The 22,651-nt window shown below is 40.1% G+C and overlaps 1 protein-coding gene across 1 annotated transcript in view; it reads left to right on the forward strand.

The window, feature by feature from the left end:
• The first annotated feature begins 9,897 nt into the window (after positions 1–9,897).
• LOC132867492 (potassium-transporting ATPase alpha chain 1) overlaps positions 9,898–22,651 on the forward strand; it is a 38,512-nt gene continuing 25,758 nt past the window's right edge. The window contains exons 1-6 of the mRNA XM_060900438.1: positions 9,898–9,909; positions 10,022–10,144; positions 10,277–10,336; positions 13,528–13,731; positions 16,835–16,948; positions 17,312–17,446. Coding sequence (XP_060756421.1) covers positions 9,898–9,909; positions 10,022–10,144; positions 10,277–10,336; positions 13,528–13,731; positions 16,835–16,948; positions 17,312–17,446 — 648 coding nt within the window. The remainder of the gene's footprint in view (positions 9,910–10,021; positions 10,145–10,276; positions 10,337–13,527; positions 13,732–16,834; positions 16,949–17,311; positions 17,447–22,651) is intronic.

Raw genomic sequence — 22,651 nt, forward strand, 5'->3', positions numbered from 1 at the left:
CGTGCTTAATCATGGTCCATCAGTATGAAAAATATAAAACTGTGATGAAATATTATCACTTCATCTCCAGCAGGTTTGACTGCATTAAGAAAATTTTCAAAATTATACATCATATGAGAAGATGTAAAGGAGGAAACTCGACTGCGAAACATTCCAGAAAAGCGAGCTTGCTGAGTTGGATAGCGAGTTAACATGGCAATTTTGATCTACGCTTGTTGTTTTTGTTTGTTTGTTTTTTCATTTACATTAAAACAAAGCGAGCAAGAATTCGGTAAGACTGTGAGCATCTTTGTGATGAAATACATAGAAATTAAATGTTGATATTCATCCAGCTTCACTTGAGTAACGTCACTCACACACGTAGTTGTGGATGGTGTGTGTGTATTTTTATTTTCCGATCCTGTCTTTTCACTAACCAGGTAACACACTGTACCGATCCTGATCACTGTGACTAAATCTACACTTCTTTTGACAGCACTTTTTTAAATTAATTTTTAAAAATATGAGCCTGTTTTTCTTTGTTCGAAGGAACTTAAGACCATAAGATACTGTATATTTGACTCGTGCATCGTTCTTATCTGTTGTTGCTGAGAGTGCTAAAGGTTGAGAGGGTGCAGTGAGAGCTGGAATTTTTACAGGGAACAGAGCTGTACTTTATTACTGTATTAATTTAGATTTAGGTTGAGATATAGTTTCATAATTAAACCCTCACTCTTTAGACTTCCTCAGAACTTCATGAAATGAAAATTGCGTCATTACGACTGAAGGACTGGTAACTCAGGTGATATTTTAATTATTTATTGAACATGAGAGCACAAGGATGAGAAGGTTACATGAGCTAATGGCATCATCCTGGTCTTAAATTACAAAATACAGTGTGTTGCCAGACGCTGAGCTCATCCACATTTGCTGGAATGGATTTTATGTTGGGGGCGCCACGGTGGTGTAGTGGTTAGCGCTGTCGCCTTACAGCAAGAAGGTCCGGGTTCGAGCCCCGTGGCCGGCGAGGGCCTTTCTGTGCGGAGTTTGCATGTTCTCCCCGTGTCCGCGTGGGTTTCCTCTGGGTGCTCCGGTTTCCCCCACAGTCCAAAGACATGCAGGTTAGGTTAACTGGTGACTCTAAATTGAGCGTAGGTGTGAATGTGTGTGTGAATGGTTGTCTGTGTCTATGTGTCAGCCCTGTGATGACCTGGCGACTTGTCCAGGGTGAACCCCGCCTTTCGCCCGTAGTCAGCTGGGATAGGCTCCAGCTCGCCTGCGACCCTGTAGAACAGGATAAAGTGGCTACAGATAATGGATGGATGGATTTTATGTCGTGCAACGATTACAAAATGGTCCATGACAGTGAAATGAAGGGGAAAATCAATACAAATTGCAATAAAAATCCAGTAAATCAATTCTTTACTCTCACTGCACTCATTGACTTTTCTTGGACATTGAGGTCTTTCCTTCCATTTTTTTTTAAATAATGGATTTAATGATTGTTCAAAATTTTACAACATTTTTCATCTCAGAATACTGATTATTATTTTTCCAGAACTTTATCCTCAACTTGTTTTCATCACTTCTTGATCTTCATGATGAGTTCTTCCAGGAATTGAGATCACATGACGCTTTAATCACAGGCAGGTCGACTCTCATGCACTGATCATGTAACTTCTGATGGGAACGACAGTAATTTGAGTTTCACAGTGATGAAGTGATTTCTATAACTCTAATCTGACTATTTGAATCAATGCAGCATTTAAAAGGCAACGATCGAAATAAATTGATGCAATTATCATAAATTGAATATTCTCAAAATAAAAAAAGAAACAAATACAGATATCTGGTGTGTAAAAATAACCACAGGTTGAACAACATTGGTCAGCGGCCATACTGAATCGTGAATCCCTTCAGAATGTAAATCATATGAAATTACTGGATCACTAGGTTTATATCATACAACGTTTATTTTACAAACTATACCGATTTATTCCTTCATTTCAATATTATGAAACTATTATGTTGTGTAGAATCATGATGTAAAATTATTTCCGTTGTAATGGACATGGAAAGGTTTGTGGGGGTGAACATTTATGGACTTGTGTAACTGTAGTTGTACAAATCGCTGATGGGAACTGATCCTGTAATCAGCAGAATTAAGCTCTTGCTCAATCAGGTTGTCACGGTGTGTATCCCAGTTCTCATGATCTTCTACACCGACAGCTTTCCCACAAGGTGATATGATTACATGTGAAGAATGAAGAACGAAGAGCTTCTTCAAACTCTGGGCTGGAAATCAATCTGTCCTGAAATTATAAATAATGAACAAAATGTTTGGCACCAAAACCCTGAAACAGAAGCTGGGAACGTCACTCCCATTTCCCACAAGTTCCTCATTGTTACATAGGGGTTTTTTTTCCATTTCCAGTCACGTCTGAGTTGCAGATAACCTCGGGGTTCAGCTGGTTTATTGTAGACCATCTGGTTTATGATTATGATGCCATAAAAAATGGCACAGAGCCTGCCAGTGAGAATAATAAATCAGCTGGATAGTGTTTTGTAGTTTTGTGTGGGTGGTAAAAGAGAGCAACTGGACTTGCTTGAAGATTCTTGAAGACGTTTCACCTCTCATCCGAAAGGCTTCTTCAGTTCTTCAGAGCTGAACGTTTGGCACCAAAAGAGAGCAACTGGACTTGCTTGAAGATTCTTGAAGACGTTTCACCTCTCATCCGAAAGGCTTCTTCAGTTCTTCTGAAGAACTGAAGAAGCCTTTCGGATGAGAGGTGAAACGTCTTCAAGAATCTGGACTTGCTTGAAGATTCTTGAATCTGGACTTGCTTGAAGATTCTTGAAGACGTTTCACCTCTCATCCGAAAGGCTTCTTCAGTTCTTCAGGTGGTAAAAGAGAGCAACTGGACTTGCTTGAAGATTCTTGAAGACATTTCACCTCTCATCCGAAAGGCTTCTTCAGTTCTTCAGAGCTGAACGTTTGGCACCAAAAGAGAGCAACTGGACTTGCTTGAAGATTCTTGAAGACGTTTCACCTCTCATCCGAAAGGCTTCTTCAGTTCTTCAGAGCTGAACATTTGGCACCAAAAGAGAGCAACTGGACTCAGAACTGAAGAAGCCTTTCGGATGAGAGGTGAAACGTCTTCAAGAATCTGGACTTGCTTGAAGATTCTTGAATCTGGGCTTGCTTGAAGATTCTTGAAGAGGTTTCACCTCTCATCTGAAAGGCTTCTTCAGTTCTTCAGGTGGTAAAAGAGAGCAACTGGACTTGCTTGAAGATTCTTGAAGATGTTTCACCTCTCATCCGAAAGGCTTCTTCTCACCTCTCATCCGAAAGGCTTCTTCGGTTCTTCAGAACTGAAGAAGCCTTTCGGATGAGAGGTGAAACGTCTTCAAGAATCTTCAAGCAAGTCCAGTTGCTCTCTTTTACCACCCACAGTTTACTCTGACCTGGATGACTGAGAATCTTCACAGACATTTTGTAGTTTTGATTTCCATGTGTGTAGAATGTGTGAATAATTTTAACTATTCAGTAATAATGAGTCACATAATTATGAAATTTAGCTCTAAACACCTGGGGCATCTTATATTAACACATTTCGATTATCAGAAATATGAACAATATTCATGAAATCTGACTTAAAACTTTTTTCAAGCTTAGGTAGGAACTAAAATCTCTAAAACCTGTATTTAGAAAGAAAATCAATTATTTTTACACTTTATCATCATCCGATTATTCTCGGGATTTTATATACAACTTGAAATGAAATGTTTCAATATTAAAAAATACTATAAACAGTAATCAGTAAGCTGTAATAAATGAAACAAAGTCAGTATTTGGTGTGAGACGACCCTTTGCTTTAAAAAAAATAGTAGTCTGAGGTCCAGTGAGTGCAGTTTTATGCGGAAATGAGCTGTAGGTTTTACTGAGCATCTTCCAGAACCAGCCCCAGTTCTTCTGGACACTTTGACGGTCACACTCACGTCTTCATTCTCCCCAAAAAAATTTCCACTAGGCTTCATTATGTTTTCTTTTTTTCATCTTAAAAGTGCTCTCTTATGTATGTAATATGTTGCTCTGACATATTACAAATATATTTTTTCTGTAATACTTAATGTTGTGCTGGAAAATAAACGAACGTTTGGAATTCTAAAATGTTTTTGTGATGTTTTGACTTGATAATGTAGAAGTCATAAAACAGAAATCTATAACAAAGGTTTTATGAAGAAAAAAATGAAGAGGGGCTAAGACTTTTGTACAGTACAGTATCTCAGAACACTGTTTTACCAAAATATCTTATCAAGCATTAAAAAAAAACAAACACTGGTTTTAAAATTATTGGCACCCCTGCACGTAATACTGTAGAGAAACAATAACAGCATTAAAGGAGGATGGTTTAATTATTATTATTATTATTATTATTATTATTATTATTATTATTATTATTAATTTATTTTTAAATAGGTGGCTTTAATTATTTAAATTTTTAGGGGTGCCAATAATTTCCATTTGGCTTTAAAAGAAAATACTAGAAGAAATTTCTCATAAAAATGTTTATTATATACCATATTATATCTTTTTTTTTCCATGTTAAGGGTGCCAATAATAATTGAGCTGTTCAGGTAAAAAACAAAAATTAGAAAGTCATTACGATGTATTTCTTGGGAGTAATTAATGATGTTTTTGAGATCACCTGACAAAGCACTGACACTGGAGACTCCTGCCATCAGTGTTACATATGCGTGTCCTTATGTCAGAAAACTTCACCATATCAGTGTTTATATGTGGAGCGTGCAAGCGCCGTACAGGTCGCTGTGAACGAGCTGTTACCATAGAACCAATAACATTAATATTGATACTATAAACCAGGGGGCGGCACGGTGGTGTAGTGGTTAGCGCTGTCACCTCACAGCAAGAAGGTCCGGGTTTGAGCCCCGTGGCCGGCGAGGGCCTTTCTGTGTGGAGTTTGCATGTTCTCCCCGTGTCCGCGTGGGTTTCCTCCGGGTGCTCCGGTTTCCCCCACAGTCCAAAGACATGCAGGTTAGGTTAACTGGTGACTCTAAATTGAGCGTAGGTGTGAATGTGAGTGTGAATGGTTGTCTGTGTCTATGTGTCAGCCCTGTGATGACCTGGCGACTTGTCCAGGGTGTACCCCGCCTTTCGCCCGTAGTCAGCTGGGATAGGATCCAGCTTGCCTGCGACCCTGTAGAACAGGATAAAGTGGCTACAGATAATGAGATGATATGAGACTATAAACCAGCTGCACTCCTCCTTTAACTCGTAACACATTCTGATCAATCAGATTGGAGAATTCAGGAGCAAAAGCACTGTTCCACAGTGCTGTGGTGTAATTTAAAATATTACACATTGCTCCAGGTACAGTACTTGTATGATAACAGAGTTGACAGTGATTAGCTAAAGGAGGACTGGACGTCTCACTGTGGCTTAAACGACGTCTTTACTGAGTCTTACGCACACAGGATGCCGTGAGCAAACAATAACTGTGGCCAATTACTTGGGAAATGGCTCTTATCTCACACACACACTGTATCAATTACACCATGAGGGCAAACACACACACACACACACACACACACACACAGAAAGTGACTTCAGTTTTATCTTTTGGCCATTTGACAATTATATTTAACACTCTGGATTACACAATCATGCATTAAAAACTTTAACCTGGAACAAAGTAATATTTAAAATAAATATAATCAAATATTTATTCACAAATCCTGTTGCTTTGATTATTTTAAAGTGAGACGGCCTTTCGATTTCATAAAATCAGTGAAATTTAGTTCCGTCTGAAATGTGGTGATTGTGATATCTGTTTATTTCTGTAATATTTCACAAAATATCAGGCCATTCTGTGGCTGGGAAGTTATTTAATTTGAGGGGATTAAAGCAAATAATGTGCATGAACTCGCTCGCTTGGCGCAGTCAAGCAGACAGAGGAAGTCCGTGTGCGCATGCGCAGGTTTACCTTCTTCTTCTTCTTTTGGGTTTTACGGCAGCTGGCATCCACAGTGTTGCGTTACTGCCACCTACAGGTTTCCCTTTGAGCGTGCACTGACAGTTCCATCATTCTGTCGCTAAACGAACAGCTGATCACACCGAGGTGCTCACTGAGCGCCAATATTTATTAGTTTGGTCCTGTGTTTCCTTTCCTTCATATATAACATAACGTTTTTTCTTCTCACTTTCCGTTACTGTAGTCGCTCTTTCACATTTCATTCGCACACTCATGTCCTCCATTTTTCTCTCCTGTTTCAAATTTGTATCCCACAATACCTTGCGTGAACGGGGAAAGTCCACCACGGGATGTGATGCATGACGTAGTATCTTGAATTGGGTCATGGTGAAGCAGGAAAAAATAGCGCAGAATTTAGGGCCATGTGGAGATAAATTCATTAATTGTTGTTTTTCAAAAAAACTTAATAAAATTGGAAGTCACTTGCAGCCGAGCTGAGGTGGTTTAAATTTCAGAAATAACAGCATGTTATTACACTCAAAAGGAAAGAAATTAAATTCTGGATTCTGATTGGCCAGAAGATGTTGATTTATTTTCTCAAACAGCAGCTTCACAGCAGCCACAACATTAAATATAACTGTAAAGTATAACATTTCATTATTTAGTCAGTAAAAATGAATAATTGTTGGTAAATTGTTGTCATGTAAGAGGAATAAAACACGTCAGGTCAATAAGAGGAATTCCACTTCATCGCAGGTTTATATTAATGTGCTTGTAGTAATACGTTACCATTTCTATAGTAACAGCTCGTTCACAGTGACTTGTATGGCGCACGTTTCACTGATTAAATCTGACATTAAAAACTTAAAGTAAATTTAATTTTTTTTTCAGACATCTTCAGGATAGATGAGTTTACACTTTGGTAACATGAGAAGCATGTTTGTTTGTTGGTTTGTTTGTTTGTTGGTTGGTTGGTTGGTTGGTTGGTTGGTTGGTTGGTTGGTTTGAAGTAGCATAAAGGGGCATACACACAAAGCGATTTGCTCATCGCCCATGTTTCTTCGTGGTAACCATTTTGGAGAACTCAATATTGGCATCATCTGTCATTCATCTGTATCCTTCACTCTGATTGGTCATCGCCACAGTTGCATCGCCTCAAACTTAAGATTAGTTTAATTCAGCACCCGCTCACTTCATCTCACCAACGATTACTTCACCTGTCATAGCGACAAGTCATGAAATACCACGGTGTCTGGCTGCTACATTGCTGCTAGTCTCATGTGTGTTTTGCTACCGTTCCAGATCAATAAATGTAGCTATAAATGGATAAAAACAAAATGGATGACAAGTCTTTGCTTAATAAAAAAACATTGGAATTGTTGGTGAATTGCTGCGGTGTCAGAGGAATAAAACACTTCAAGACATGCTGTTATAGAAAAAGAATCGACTTCAGTGTCCACTTCATCACACCATGCTGTCACTGATTATTTTATTATAGCAGCACAACACACAGTGGATTGTTCCTTAGGCTATGCTCACACTGCAATGGTTATTGATGAAAATGAATTGTTTGGTGTTGACGCTTCCCTGAACTTCAGGAAGTTTTCCCAAACCCTGTCTGCGAGTTTTCGAAGTTTAGATTGCCGACGAAAACATCGCCACCAAATATCAGTTCATGCACTGAATTTTTTGTGATGTTTTTGGCCACTCATGAGGTGGATACACACCAAAAAACAATTTGTGAAGCTTGGAGAACATTCGCCGTGCATCGCACAATGCATTGGTGGCGATGCGAACAAGTTTTCATTGCCAAGTATTCGCAAATTAAATCCATCGTGAGCTGGCATGTGAATGTAGACTTACAACCCCGATTCCAAAAAAGTTGGGACAAAGTACAAATTGTAAATAAAAACGGAATGCAATGATGTGGAAGTTTCAAAATTCCATATTTTATTCAGAATAGAACATAGATGACATATCAAATGTTTAAACTGAGAAAATGTATCATTTAAAGAGAAAAATTAGGTGATTTTAAATTTCATGACAACAACACATCTCAAAAAAGTTGGGACAAGGCCATGTTTACCACTGTGAGACATCCCCTTTTCTCTTTACAACAGTCTGTAAACGTCTGGGGACTGAGGAGACAAGTTGCTCAAGTTTAGGGATAGGAATGTTAACCCATTCTTGTCTAATGTAGGATTCTAGTTGCTCAACTGTCTTAGGTCTTTTTTGTCGTATCTTCCATTTTATGATGCGCCAAATGTTTTCTATGGGTGAAAGATCTGGACTGCAGGCTGGCCAGTTCAGTACCCGGACCCTTCTTCTACGCAGCCATGATGCTGTAATTGATGCAGTATGTGGTTTGGCATTGTCATGTTGGAAAATGCAAGGTCTTCCCTGAAAGAGACGTCGTCTGGATGGGAACGTGTGTTGCTCTAGAACCTGGATATACCTTTCAGCATTGATGGTGTCTTTCCAGATGTGTAAGCTGCCCATGCCACATGCATTAATGCAACCCCATACCATCAGAGATGCAGGCTTCTGAACTGAGCGCCGATAACAACTTGGGTCGTCCTTCTCCTCTTTAGTCCGAATGACACGGCGTCCCTGATTTCCATAAAGAACTTCAAATTTTGATTCGTCTGACCACAGAACAGTTTTCCACTTTGCCACAGTCCATTTTAAATGAGCCTTGGCCCAGAGAAGACGTCTGCGCTTCTGGATCATGTTTAGATACGGCTTCTTCTTTGAACTATAGAGTTTTAGCTGGCAACGGCGGATGGCACGGTGAATTGTGTTCACAGATAATGTTCTCTGGAAATATTCCTGAGCCCATTTTGTGATTTCCAATACAGAAGCATGCCTGTATGTGATGCAGTGCCGTCTAAGGGCCTGAAGATCACGGGCACCCAGTATGGTTTTCCGGCCTTGACCCTTACGCACAGAGATTCTTCCAGATTCGCTGAATCTTTTGATGATATTATGCACTGTAGATGATGATATGTTCAAACTCTTTGCAATTTTACACTGTCGAACTCCTTTCTGATATTGCTCCACTATTTGTCGGCGCAGAATTAGGGGGATTGGTGATCCTCTTCCCATCTTTACTTCTGAGAGCTGCTGCCACTCCAAGATGCTCTTTTTATACCCAGTCATGTTAATGACCTCTTGCCAATTGACCTAATGAGTTGCAATTTGGTCCTCCAGCTGTTCCTTTTTTGTACCTTTAACTTTTCCAGCCTCTTATTGCCCCTGTCCCAACTTTTTTGAGATGTGTTGCTGTCATGAAATTTCAAAATGTCTCACTTTCGACATTTGATATGTTGTCTATGTTCTACTGTGAATACAATATCAGTTTTTGAGATTTGTAAATTATTGCATTCCGTTTTTATTTACAATTTGTACTTTGTTCCAACTTTTTTGGAATCGGGGTTGTACATATTTATACATGTAAGAATGAAAAAGAGGATTAAAAGATTTTATTCTTCTCTGTAAAGATTGCAACAAATGTAAAAAAACAAAAACAAATTGTGTTTGTGAAAATAGACGTTCACGTTTGTTCATATGGCGTACAATGACCTTCTGCTTCCATGTGTTACATGCGCAAACACATTTGTTCTCAAACAAAAGGGAATTTATTCAGTATCAGAGCTGCTGATTGTGATAAAGCAGAGACAAGCAGCAGGCACTTATGTGATGAGGGTGACATTGGAAAGGCAGCGTGGGACATGCTGTCGGCCTGGTGAAGGACACGGGGCAGCCGTGTATATAAACCCGTCTCAGCTGAGAACACACTCCTGTGCACTCTTCTGGGGGCTTTAAGAACAAGGGGTCTGTGGGATACTGGGATATTTTCACGATTTCAGGTGAGAAGAACGTTGAGGTTTGGACGTTGATCGATTTGGACAGCAGGTTGAGCACCATGAATAAAACGGTAAGTGAAATACAAAAAAAAAAAAAAATCCTGGAATGAAATCTGAGAAATGAAATAAAGAATCAAGTAATTTGATTCAAAGAGTAACAAGTATTTCTTTTATTCTTCACAGGACTCCTACGAGATGTTTGTGGAGATGGATAAAATGGATGGGGACATGGATGTGAAGATCAAGAAAAAGAAAAAAATGAAGAAAAAGGAGCGATTGGAGAACATGAAGAAGGAGATGGATATTGTGAGTGGAAAGACGTTATGTGTGTGTGTGTGTGTGTGTGTGTGTGTGTGTGTGTGTGTGTGTGTGTGTGTGTGTGTCCACTGAGCACCATGTGAATGTCTGTAATGTTCTCTTGATCGTTTACTTGTGCAGGACGACCACGAGATCACGATTGAGGAGTTAGAGTCCAGATACACGACAAATATCACAAAAGTAAGATTCACTTCACAACAATATAACACACAGAGACGTAAATTTCACTGATAGGGTTAGAAATAGAAAAAACATATGAAGAAATACGGCAAGGAAACGTTGCCATGGCAAAAACTAAAAGCCATTTCACCCTCAGAGGTGTAAGCCTAATTTTTTGTCCATTTTTTAGTACCTGTAAGTTCAACAGTCAATAAAAACATCACAAATATATCTATACACACTCACCGGCCACTTTAATAGGAACTTGTTGTTGATTCTAAGATCCCTGTTCTTGGCTGCAGGAGTGGAACCCAGTGTGTTCTTCTGCTGTTGGATGCTGAGATGCTTTTCTGCTCACCACAGTTGTAACGAGTGATTATATGAGTTACTATATCCTTCCTGGCAAAAAAGCTTGATCAGCTCAATCTGTCCATTTTCCTCTGATCTCTCTTATCAACAAGGCGTTTGTTTCCACCCACAGAACTGTCGCTCACTCACTCACTCACTCACTCACTCACTCACTCACTCACTCACTCACTCACTCGGTGTTGTTTGTTTTCCGCACCATTCTGCGTAAACTCTACAGACTGTTGTGTGTGAAAACCCCAGGAGATCAGCAGCAGTTTCTGAAATACTCAAACCAAAAACACTCATCTGGCTCAAACCCAAGGACGCGTTATCCTAATGGGCTTCATGGGCAGATGCCCAGGGCCTCGGCCACTAGGGGGCCTCGGAGATAGCAAGATCGGAAAATATTAAACGATATTTTCAGAAGTTTTGATCATATCGATAACATTTTTGATGCATTTCACCACCCGTAAGGAAGCTCACCTTGTCCCGTCGCATAAATCACCCGTCATTGTCAATATGATCACTGTCCACCATGTCTTCACACGCTACGCCAGCTTGAGTTCAATGATTTAATTAATGACTTCGCTTTCCAGAAAAGTAGGAAAGTGCCCTTGTAAGTTGACCCATGGCTGTCAAACTGAATGCGCAAAGCTGTGTGCCGCTGCTGTTTGGGACATTACGTGTGTGAAAGGATGAAATGTTTCACACAGCCTAACATTTTGAGATTTATTTCTGAGAAGCAAGATATTTTTCTTTCGTTGTTTTCACAAGTTAAAAGTCGCCTGGGTTCCAAAATGAAAACGAACGGTTATATACCGAATGAATGTTCTTGTTCTGAATACTAAAGAAACTGTTGTAGGCCTCGGTTATGTTCTTGACATGTTGTTCATTGACTCACTCATTCAAAGGCTTCTTGAGGCTAAACTTTAGTTAACCAGACTTGTTAACCGTGATGTCTGATGGATTTTTTCACCATGCAGTTGCCTGTTTCACCATTGCTTTTTCTCGATTAAATAGGTGTTGAAGGATATAAAGTTTTATCGTTCAATAGTATTTCTAATTGTGCCACTGTCATTATTTAAGTTTCTGTGTCTAGTTAGACAGGCACGTCTGAGGGGGTGAATTTGCTGAGCGCTAGTTGACAACAGGCGGGGGTGGGGCCACGGGGGTGGGGCCTTGGGGGGGTGTCTGCCCAGGGCCTCGGCAAGGGTTAACGCGGCCCTGCTCAAACCAACACCCATACCACAGTGAAAGAAAGAAAGTCACACTTCACTGTGAGATCACAGTTTTTCCTCATTCTGGTGTTTGAACATCGTGAACATTAACTGAAGCTCTTGATTTGTATCTGCGTGATTTGATGCAGCGTGCTGCTGTCGAGAGATCGGATGATTAGAGAGCAGCAGGTGGATGGGTGTGTGTTCCTAATAAAGTGGCTGGTTAGTGTATATGGATAATAATTGTCTGTTTTTGAGAAAATACAATCGCTAAAAGATTATCAGAATATTTAAGAAAGAAAGAAAGAAAGAAAGAAAGAAAGAAAGAAAGAAAGAAAGAAAGAAAGAAAGAACAGGAAAGGCAAAATAGAAAGAAAGAAAGAAAGAAAGAAAGAAAGAAAGAAAGAAAGAAAGAAAGAAAGAAAGAAAGAACAGGAAAGAAAGAAAGAAAGAAAGAAAGAAAGAAAGAAAGAAAGAAAGAAAGAAAGAAAGAAAGAACAGGAAAGGCAAAATAGAAAGAAAGAAAGAAAGAAAGAAAGAAAGAAAGAAAGAAAGAAAGAAAGAAAGAAAGAAAGAAAGAAAGAACAGGAAAGGCAAAATAGAAAGAAAGAAAGAAAGAAAGAAAGAAAGAAAGAAAGAAAGAAAGAAAGAAAGAAAGAAAGAAAGAAAGAAAGAAAGAAAGAAAGAACAGGAAAGGCAAAATAGAAAGAAAGAAAGAAAGAAAGAAAGAAAGAAAGAAAGAAAGAAAGAAAGAAAGAAAGAAAGAAAGAAAGAACAGGAAAGGCAAAATAGAAAGAAAGAAAGAAAGAAAGAAAGAAAGAAAGAAAGAAAGAAAGAAAGAAAGAAAGAAAGAAAGAAAGAACAGGAAAGGCAAAATAGAAAGAAAGAAAGAAAGAAAGAAAGAAAGAAAGAAAGAAAGAAAGAAAGAAAGAAAGAAAGAAAGAAAGAAAGAAAGAAAGAACAGGAAAGGCAAAATAGAAAGAAAGAAAGAAAGAAAGAAAGAAAGAAAGAAAGAAAGAAAGAAAGAAAGAAAGAAAGAAAGAAAGAAAGAACAGGAAAGGCAAAATAGAAAGAAAGAAAGAAAGAAAGAAAGAAAGAAAGAAAGAAAGAAAGAAAGAAAGAAAGAAAGAAAGAAAGAGCTGGTTTTTATTCTATGAAATTATACATCTACTCTTAACTATATAACACAAATATAGCAAAAAAAAAAAAGTTTGAGGACATCCAACAGCTCAGAGACGATCAGGATCATAATATTTAAAAATCAATAAATAAATCAGACCAAATTGTGTCTTATGTCTCCTCAAAAATGGGATTCTACATGGGCTTTCAATTTTCTTGCATTTCACTTCAAGGACCTGCAATGTTTTTATGGGCAAAGTACTGAAGTTGGATTGATAAATGTCTCCTCTGATGCAAACTTTCAACAATATTTACCTGTATTTTCCCAAAATGGGTACAATGCTTGAATTAATTTATTTATTTGTTTGTTTTATATTGACTTCCTTTTCATTGTTTTTTTTATTTATTTTATTTGATATCCATTAATGCCAGTCCCGTGTGTTGTTACACCTTTAATAACATGTTACTAACACTTGGCTTTGCTCTGACCCTCATGTCTAACCCTAACCCTGTCGCACCGTGTCGTAGGGCATGTCCTCGAGGATAGCTGAGCAGATCCTGGAGCGCGACGGCCCCAACGAGCTGAAACCACCCAAAGGGACACCCGAGTATATTAAGTTCGCCCGACAGCTGGCTGGAGGTCTGCAGTGTCTGATGTGGGTTGCCGCTGTCATCTGCTTCATTGCTTTTGGCATCGAGTGTGCAGATGGCGACATCGCCAGCTATGACGATGTGAGAATTCTGAACATCTGAATTTGTATACTTCAACTTTAAATCACGTTTAAGTGGTTTAAATTTCAGTTCAGTAAGAGTTTTTGCATATTTCACAATCATTGACTTAAATGTTTGTCTAATACCAAATCCAACCTAAAATTCTAAGATATGATGCTCACAGGACAACGAAAGTATACTCATTAACATACGAGTGGTTTGGACGTGCCGGGCAGAACCAAATAAATGATTTAGAAAATATCGATGGAAGATGCTAACACATAAAAATAGCTCAAGCTCAGATTTTGGTGACACACTACATTTCAGAGTCAGATTTAACCCAGAATGGTGATTGGGTGAAGATCTGACTTAGAGTCGCCAGTCCTTTCAATGGAAACCAGAGAACCTGGAGGAAACCCATATGGACAAATGCACAGAAACTGCACGCAGTTCACGCTCAAACTGAGCATCATCAGGATCCTGGTGAACATTCTCTAGGAACCTGTGTAATGTGTTTTATTCTCTCCACATTCACTGGATATGAGTCTGATTGGCTACTCGACTACTAGGAGAGCAGCTCTTATCCCATGAGTAGAGAAAAACAAAATGGCGGAGCGTGTTGCTGAACCAACCGAGAATGAAATAAAAACTCTACTCGAAAACAAAACCACAAAAATTGTTATTAAGTACCGTATTTTCCGGACTATACGTCGCTCCGGAGTTTAAGTCGCATCAGCCAAAAAATGCATTATGAAGACGAAAAAAACATATATACGTCGCACCGGACTATAAGTCGCACTTTTTTGAAGGGTTATTCTATCCATAGAATCTGTGATTGTATCTGATAAGCGGCGCGTGGTTACTGCGCAACTGCACTGTTTATTTAATAACCGAACAGCTGAGCAGTGATAACGCGCCCTTTGCCCTGTAAGTAGCCTAGTCTGATTATTTTAAATATCTACTACTATCTTTAATACTATCACTATTGTTATTACTAATAGCCTATATTATTATTATAACTAATATTAGTAGCCTATTACTGATGCATTAATCAGTTTGCTTTTAGATTATTTTTACCGGTAGAGCTTATTATCGCCCCATGGCTCTTTCATCTGTGTTATTAAAGCTGTAGTCATCATCGAGGAGAGTCATTCTTCATTTTTGTCGAATTTTATTTCATTAAATCAGAGGTCAAGTAGGCTATAGGTATATCATCTCCAAAGACAACCGTCTAGTGAAAAAACAACAACAACCGCTTTTAAATCCCCTACTTAAATCCTTAAAAAGAGTAATTTAACTCATGTCTTGTGTGATCTGATCTCCAATGGTGAAATAAACCGGTTGTGATATGAGTAGTCTGTTATTTTAGAAGATAAATTTAATATATAATTTAATATATAGCCTAATAAAAATAATATTTTATAACATATCACGACATATTACTGTCTGTAACTGTTCGTCACTAAAGCGTTTTCTAAGATCATAATGTCTGATATTATTATTATTATTTTTTTTTTACACACACAATAAGCGCGTGTGCGTAAAGTTATAGTAAACCACCCCCCACCTTTTTTTTTTTTGAGTCGCCGGACCCACCCACCTCCTGCGTTCCGGGACCTCCCACTTCACAAATTAAGCACTGCCTAAAATCACTACATAACTTATTTAAATATCTATAGGCCTATCATTAATAATAAAACACAGGTCAATCAAGTTTATCAAGCTGATGATTTCACTCCAAATCAGCAAATCCATTGAATTCCTCATCCTCGGTGTCACTTCTGAACAACTCTGCCAACTCCAGCGGCAGACGAAGCGCCGTTTCCTCTTCTTCTGTGTGGCTGTCGTCAGACTCAGCATCAGCTCCAGTTATTCCGCGGTGAAAAAAAAAAAAACATATATACGTCGCACCGGAGTATAAGTCGCATGGCTAGCCGAACCATGAAAAAAAAGTGCGACTTATAGTCCGAAAAATACGGTATTTCAAAGAAACAGAAATAGCTAAAAGACTGTAGTTTTGTTTTGTTTTTCCAATATCTCCTGTTCCACACTCCAGCCCAGTCGGTGGTGGTAATGTAGTTTTAAGTTGGTTTACCAACCGGCAAAAAACCCTAAAGAAGAAGAAGAAAACCATACAAATACAAAAAAAGCAACAAAAAAATGGAATGAAAGTATTTGATGGTAAGAACGTATCTTTTTTTATTTTTCAAGAATTATTATTATCGCATTTTTTACAAATTGTTCCTGTCATTTCACCGGTTTGTTTACATTCTAAGCGGAAATGATTTTGTTGGATGTTTTGTATAAAGCTTTTATTTATCGAATTTGCAAAAAATAAAAATAAAAATGCTCTGTTTCTCAAAATCCAGTGAATATGGATAGAATAAAACAGTTATTCCACTCAATCTCATCGTACATGGATTATAGCGAACTTGGTGCTATGCACCTCGTCGGCTATCAGCTCATGTACATCTCGATTTCATGGGAAAACTGTGTAATATAACTGAGTCGATTTGGAGGTTGAAGGTTGATCAAGTTCATTTCAGCATTTATATAATTTCAAAGTCTTTAAAAGTCTGTTGATTGAAGGAGACACCTCGGATTTGGCAAAAGAAATCTTGGGTTTTGGGGGGGAAAGAAAAAAAGCCTCTGGTTGGGCAAAAGTAGTCTAAGCTCTATGGGTGAACTAAAGAAGACTCTGCCTGGGCAAATGAAGCCTAAGCTTGGGCAAAGGAAGCCTCATGTTGGGCAAAAGAATACTCAGCTTGGGCAAAGCCTTTGCTTGGAGGCTAGAAACTTCACTTTGGGTAATCATCATGGCTGGGGGATAGAAGCCTCAGGTTGGGTGAAAAATACTTTTGTAGCTTTCTATAAGGACACGCTGACTTACCATCAGACATCTGTTTGGGTAAAAGAAGCCTCAGTTTGGGGAAGTGTGAAGTGAAAAAGCAAAAGCAAAATGAACAGATCAGGCAATAGAGTCATTACAATAATTGTATATCTGAGATACAGAGACTTTAGTAATAAACTCTGTGCAGTCTTTTAATGACTTCCTTTGTTTTGAACTTCCTGTTCATCCTCTTCATTAATCCCCTAATGGACTCCATTGTCTGTGTCTCTGCAGCTTTATTTGGCCATCACTCTCATCACTGTGGTCGTTGTGACTGGCTGTTTCGGCTACTACCAGGAATTCAAGAGCACCAACATCATTGCCAGTTTCAAGAATCTGGTACCTCAGGTGAGAAAACAGCACATCATATCCTGACGTCTTATACCACGCCAACTTGCAAACCAGAAGACTTTCTGCTTCTATCTGTTGATAGTTAATGTTGTGGAACGTCCTCAGCAGCCTCACCAACCTCTCTTCAAGTTAATAAGACAAAAAGAAAAAAAAACCTGTAGCTTGTCATGTTACAGAGAAACAGCAAAGTCTAAACTCGTCCAGTGTTTACTGATGAACATCTTCACCATGCTCCAGAGTGTGCAGTGTGATAACAAAATTTCATCCTGTTTACCAAGCATGGAGTGATTATAAGATAAGCTGGTTGTTGTGTGCAAGAAACAATAATGAGATTTTAAAAAAATCTCTTCTTCTCTCCAGCAAGCCACAGTGATCCGAGATGACCAAAAGACCCAGATCAACGCCAACCTGCTGGTGGTGGGTGACCTGGTGGAGATTAAAGGAGGAGACAGAGTTCCTGCTGACATTCGTGTCATCACATCACAGGGTTGTAAGGTGTGTGACCAGAACACTGTTAGAGAGCGTTGGAGAGCAGAGCTAAGCAGCTGGGATCAGAACAAAACTGTCATTGTCTGGTCTTTGAGCAAGCTCCTAAACCTTCTCTGCCCAGTTGGATAAAAGCTGATGTACAGCTATGAGTTAAATTCATAAAATATAAAATCTTACATTTATTTTAAAAATGTGCAGAAAGATATACACTGATTAAGAACAAATATATTACACTGGCAGGTTTTAAATCTCATTTTTACTGTCACATCTGTTATCATCATAAGTCCCTCCCATGCCAGAACCTGGTCTTCCCAGGCAGTCTCCTGTCCCAGTACTCACCAAGTCCTTGAGGTGCATTGGCCAGTGCTGATCTCCGTTTCCACAGCCCTCAGGCTCTTGTCTATTGAGGTTTTTCACCCACGTGACCAAGTCATGTGATGCTGCCATTTTGGATGTCACAGCTCGAATCAGTTTGAATGCGAGGAAGGCGACAAACGAAAAACATAAAAGAAAAAGGAGCGAGATGCAGAAAACACCTTCACTATCCAGCGATGTAGGGCATTGACAGGGCGAGCAGAGTGAGAGGTATTTGCAAAAATTGAGGTTAGCAGGCTTAGAGAACGACGTTTACCTGCTTCCACCAGGATTGTTCACTGACGTACGGAAGTACACGAAGCCCTCGTCTTTACCTGACTTCGGCCCACATGATCTGTATACCTATGTCGTTAAAAACCCATCGCCATACACAGGTATTGATCTGAAAGCGTATAAGAGTTTGGATGCCTACAAATATTTTGTGTCAGGCTGGGTAACATGCCTACATCAGCGGGTCGTCCCTGGAGCCGGTGGTCGCCATCTTATTACAGCTAAGGTTTGTTCACATTTTCATTTACTTTCGGTCCTCAGGATAAACAAAATGTTATTAAATGTCATTGAAATAACTTCTTAGTCTGTTGAGACATGGCCCGTTATAAATTTGCTGTTACCAGGCAATGACCAAGAACTGTATTATTAGGGTCGGTGTAGTTGTAGCAGTGTACTAGCAGCTAGCTGTTAGCACTAGCTAATGTCAACAACAGTAGCTAGTATGTTACTGTAGCAATGTTTACGTTCAGTCATTTGGATGACTGTTAAAACCTTTCAGTCTCAAGTTTTTCCTTTACTGGATTTACTAGTTTACTGTAATTATGATCCGGCAGCTATTTACACTGGATCCGGTGTAAATAGCTGCTGGAGCCGACGTCCGAGCTTGCCGGAGCTAGCACGCTCGGGCAGGCTGGGAGCTAGCGCGCTCGGGCAGGCTGGAAGCTAGCACACTCGGGCAAGCTGGGACGTCGGCTCCGGCAGCTATTTACACTGGATCCGGTGTAAATAGCTGCCGGATCATAATTACAGTAAACTAGTAAATACAGTAAAGGAAAAACTTGAGACTGAAAGGTTTTAACAGTCATCCAAATGACTGAACGTAAACATTGCTACAGTAACATACTAGCTACTGTTGTTGACATTAGCTAGCTTGACCTTCAAAATGGCGGACACCGGGGCATCACGTGACCCTGTGACGTCAGGTGAAAAACCTCAATACAGCTAGGGTTACAGTGGGGGGCGGGTCCTCTGGTAACCACCAGAGTTTGACTCCCTACTCACAGCGTGCCTTGCCAGATGGCAGTAGGTACCATTTTATGATGGTCTTTGGAATGACCCGACCGCGAGTAGAACTCGTGATCTCCCGATCGAGAGGCAGAGACACTAACCACACTAGGCCAACTCACAGTACCATGTCTGTTATAGTTTAGATTTATTAGATCAGAACCTATGAAATATCATGATGTCTGAAAATGGAGTGAGGAGAAAGTAGAGATTTTGGAAAAACAAAGTCAAGTGTATAAAGTGAAAGAAAAAGTAAATAGCATACTGACACTTAACACCAGACTTGCAGACTCTGATATTCTGCCCCTAAGGCAGGGCAATTCCAAAACACCAAAACCACACTAAAGCTACCTCAGGAAACACGCCTAATTTCATTTTTAGGTGTGTGGCGTGAATGTCACAGTGAACAGGACTCAACTATCAGGATGTAAAAAATGAAAAAAGAACCTTGAAGGAATAAAAATACTCCAATGCACCAGGAATGAGAGACCCATAAAGTGCTTTATTCTTCTTATACCACAGCAACGTGCTAATTATTTCAGTTTATTAATTAAAGCTTGGCACTTTGGTACTTTGCGAGTTCTAGTCGCAGTCGGGTGGTATCAAAGACCATCATAAAAATGGTACCTACTGCCGTCTGGCAAGGCACGCTGCAATACAGATGTGAGTAGGGAGTCAAACTCTGGTGGTTACTAAAGGACCAGCCCCCCCACTGTAACCCTAGTCATATACACTACCGTTCAAAAGTTTGGGGTCACCCAGACAATTTTGTTTTCCATGAAAAGTCACACTTTTATTTACCACCATAAGTTGTAAAATGAATAGAAAATATAGTCAAGACATTTTTCTGGCCATTTTGAGCATTTAATCGACCCCACAAATGTGATGCTCCAGAAACTCAATCTGCTCAAAGGAAGGTCAGTTTTATAGCTTCTCTAAAGAGCTCAACTGTTTTCAGCTGTGCTAACATGATTGTACAAGGGTTTTCTAATCATCCATTAGCCTTCTGAGGCAATGAGCAAACACATTGTACCATTAGAACACTGGAGTGAGAGTTGCTGGAAATGGGCCTCTATACACCTATGGAGATATTGCACCAAAAACCAGACATTTGCAGCTAGAATAGTCATTTACCACATTAGCAATGTATAGAGTGGATTTCTGATTAGTTTAAAGTGATCTTCATTGAAAAGAACAGTGCTTTTCTTTCAAAAATAAGGACATTTCAAAGGGACCCCAAACTTTTGAACAGTAGTGTAGGTGAGAGGCCAAGGGTTATAGAAACGGCGATCGGCACTGCCTGGTAAGTACTGGGACGGGAGACTCTTTGGGAGGACCAGGTTCTGGCACGGGAGGGAGTTTGGCTTTGAGTTTGACTTTGGTACTTTTAATCTGTTTATGTACATTTAATGTTGTGGGAAGTCGGACTGTCATCAAGACCACCACTGTCAAGTTTAAAGCTGATATGGAGTCAAGTCCAAATTTCTTTTTTTAAAGATATTTTTTGGGCTTTTTTCACCTTTATTGGATAGGATAGTGTAGAGACAGAAAATGAGCGGGAGAGAGACAGGGAGGGATCGGGAAATGACCTCAGGTCGGAATCAAACCCAGGTCACCGGATTTATGGTATGGCGCCTTATCCACCTGAGGCAAGACGCCTCCCCAAGTCCAAGTTTCAGGAATTACTTTTTGTCGAACTTTGTGCATGCAAAAAGAAAAGACCAACAACATTTTTACAAATTTTTCATCAGCATGTGTAGACCAGGGCGGCACGGTGGTGTAGTGGTTAGCGCTGTCGCCTCACAGCAAGAAGGTCCTGGGTTCGAGCCCCGGGGCCGGCGAGGGCCTTTCTGTGTGGAGTTTGCATGTTCTCCCCGTGTCCGCGTGGGTTTCCTCCGGGTGCTCCGGTTTCCCCCACAGTCCAAAGACATGCAGGTTAGGTTGACTGGTGACTCTAAATTGACCGTAGGTGTGAGTGTGAATGGTTGTCTGTGTCTATGTGTCAGCCCTGTGATGACCTGGCGACTTGTCCAGGGTGTACCCCGCCTTTCGCCCATAGTCAGCTGGGATAGGCTCCAGCTTGCCTGCGACCCTGTAGAAGGATAAAGCGGCTAGAGATAATGAGATGAGATGTGTAGACCAATGGCCAAACCTATACAGAAAATGTATCGAGATTGAACTTTCATCCCACAGCTCAAGTTAGTTCCTGTTATTGCATGCATTATAGCAGCTATAAACAGTCATTCCTTCATGTTTGGAGAGACGCCTGACTACACAACCTCGATCCAAATAACATCTATTGATGAACTGAACATTTTGCAAGCAGTTCTACAAGCTTCTTCTATGTTCTTGCCATCTTTCTTGTTCTGGAGACAGATCATCTCCAGGCCTGGAGTCTGGATCAAGGAAGTTAGATGTTGTTGATTAGAAACAAAATCAAATAAATTCCACGCAACATTATACAACCACCACCACCATTCTGAACCAATGACACAAGGCAGGTTGGGCTCATGGATTCATAGAGTTCAGGTCAAATTCTGGCCCTTTCATCTGCATGATGCAGGAGCAGGGGTGGTCCTGGGGGCGGTCCGACTGGGCAGCTGCCCGGGGCGGCAGCGTGGGGGGGGGAGGCACGAGCGCGGGCGCGGAAAAAAAAAAAGGTCCCCAAAAAAAACCCCCCGAAAAAAAAAACAAGACGGGCGGGGGGGAGGGGGGGTGAACATTTTGGATGGGGAAGCCCAATACCAAAGTTGCGCAGGTGACGTCATCATAACAAGAGGCGTCAATACCTGAAGTTGGTCAGTTCTTGTAGCTCAATTGTAATTAAGGGTTTGCAGCAGTGTTACACACACACAAGTGTAACGTGCAGCAAAAGCCATCATGCGTCACGTTTGCTGTGGGCACAAAACCCCGTATAATTTAAATAACAAACCAAATATGGTGCCGCAATGCATAGGACACAAACTCAAGACGCCTCTCAAATGCGCAGACCGCATTCCATTACATTGAGCAAACGCTTTTGTGTGTGCGTGTGCGCGCGAGAAAGAGGAGAGAACAGAACAATCCAAACAACTTCAAAACGGCTGTACGTTTGATTGTGTGTATGAACCGAATGAATTCCCAAGATTATTGTGGTCGTGGTGGTCAACTGGTCAAGTTGAAATGGTTCAGTCTCACCTCTCGCGTTAGGTGATCACCACTACACACTGACGGTGAGTTTGTGTTGGGGGAAGGCAGGGGGAATCATTCAGGAGGAGGTCGAATGACAAATAAACGGAGTCGTACTCGGAGATAGATCTAATGGATAGGAAAAGGTCAAAGCCATCAGGTGCCCAATTCCGGAAGAAAAGGAAAGAAGAGGAAGAGAAACGAGCAAAAGAAAAAGGTATGCTTATGAATCAATTTCAGTGAGTGACATGAATTAGTGCCCTAATTAGCTTTATATTATTGATGCTTGCTAAGTCGGACGACCTGGCCTGGCCTGCCCCCCAACACGAAATTAATTTCAGCATAACGATTAGGCTTTGCAACAAAACGTTTAAAGTTATTGCTGTCATTGCC

The sequence above is a fragment of the Neoarius graeffei genome, chromosome 19 (assembly GCF_027579695.1).
Source record: "Neoarius graeffei isolate fNeoGra1 chromosome 19, fNeoGra1.pri, whole genome shotgun sequence".
Taxonomy (NCBI): domain Eukaryota; kingdom Metazoa; phylum Chordata; class Actinopteri; order Siluriformes; family Ariidae; genus Neoarius; species Neoarius graeffei.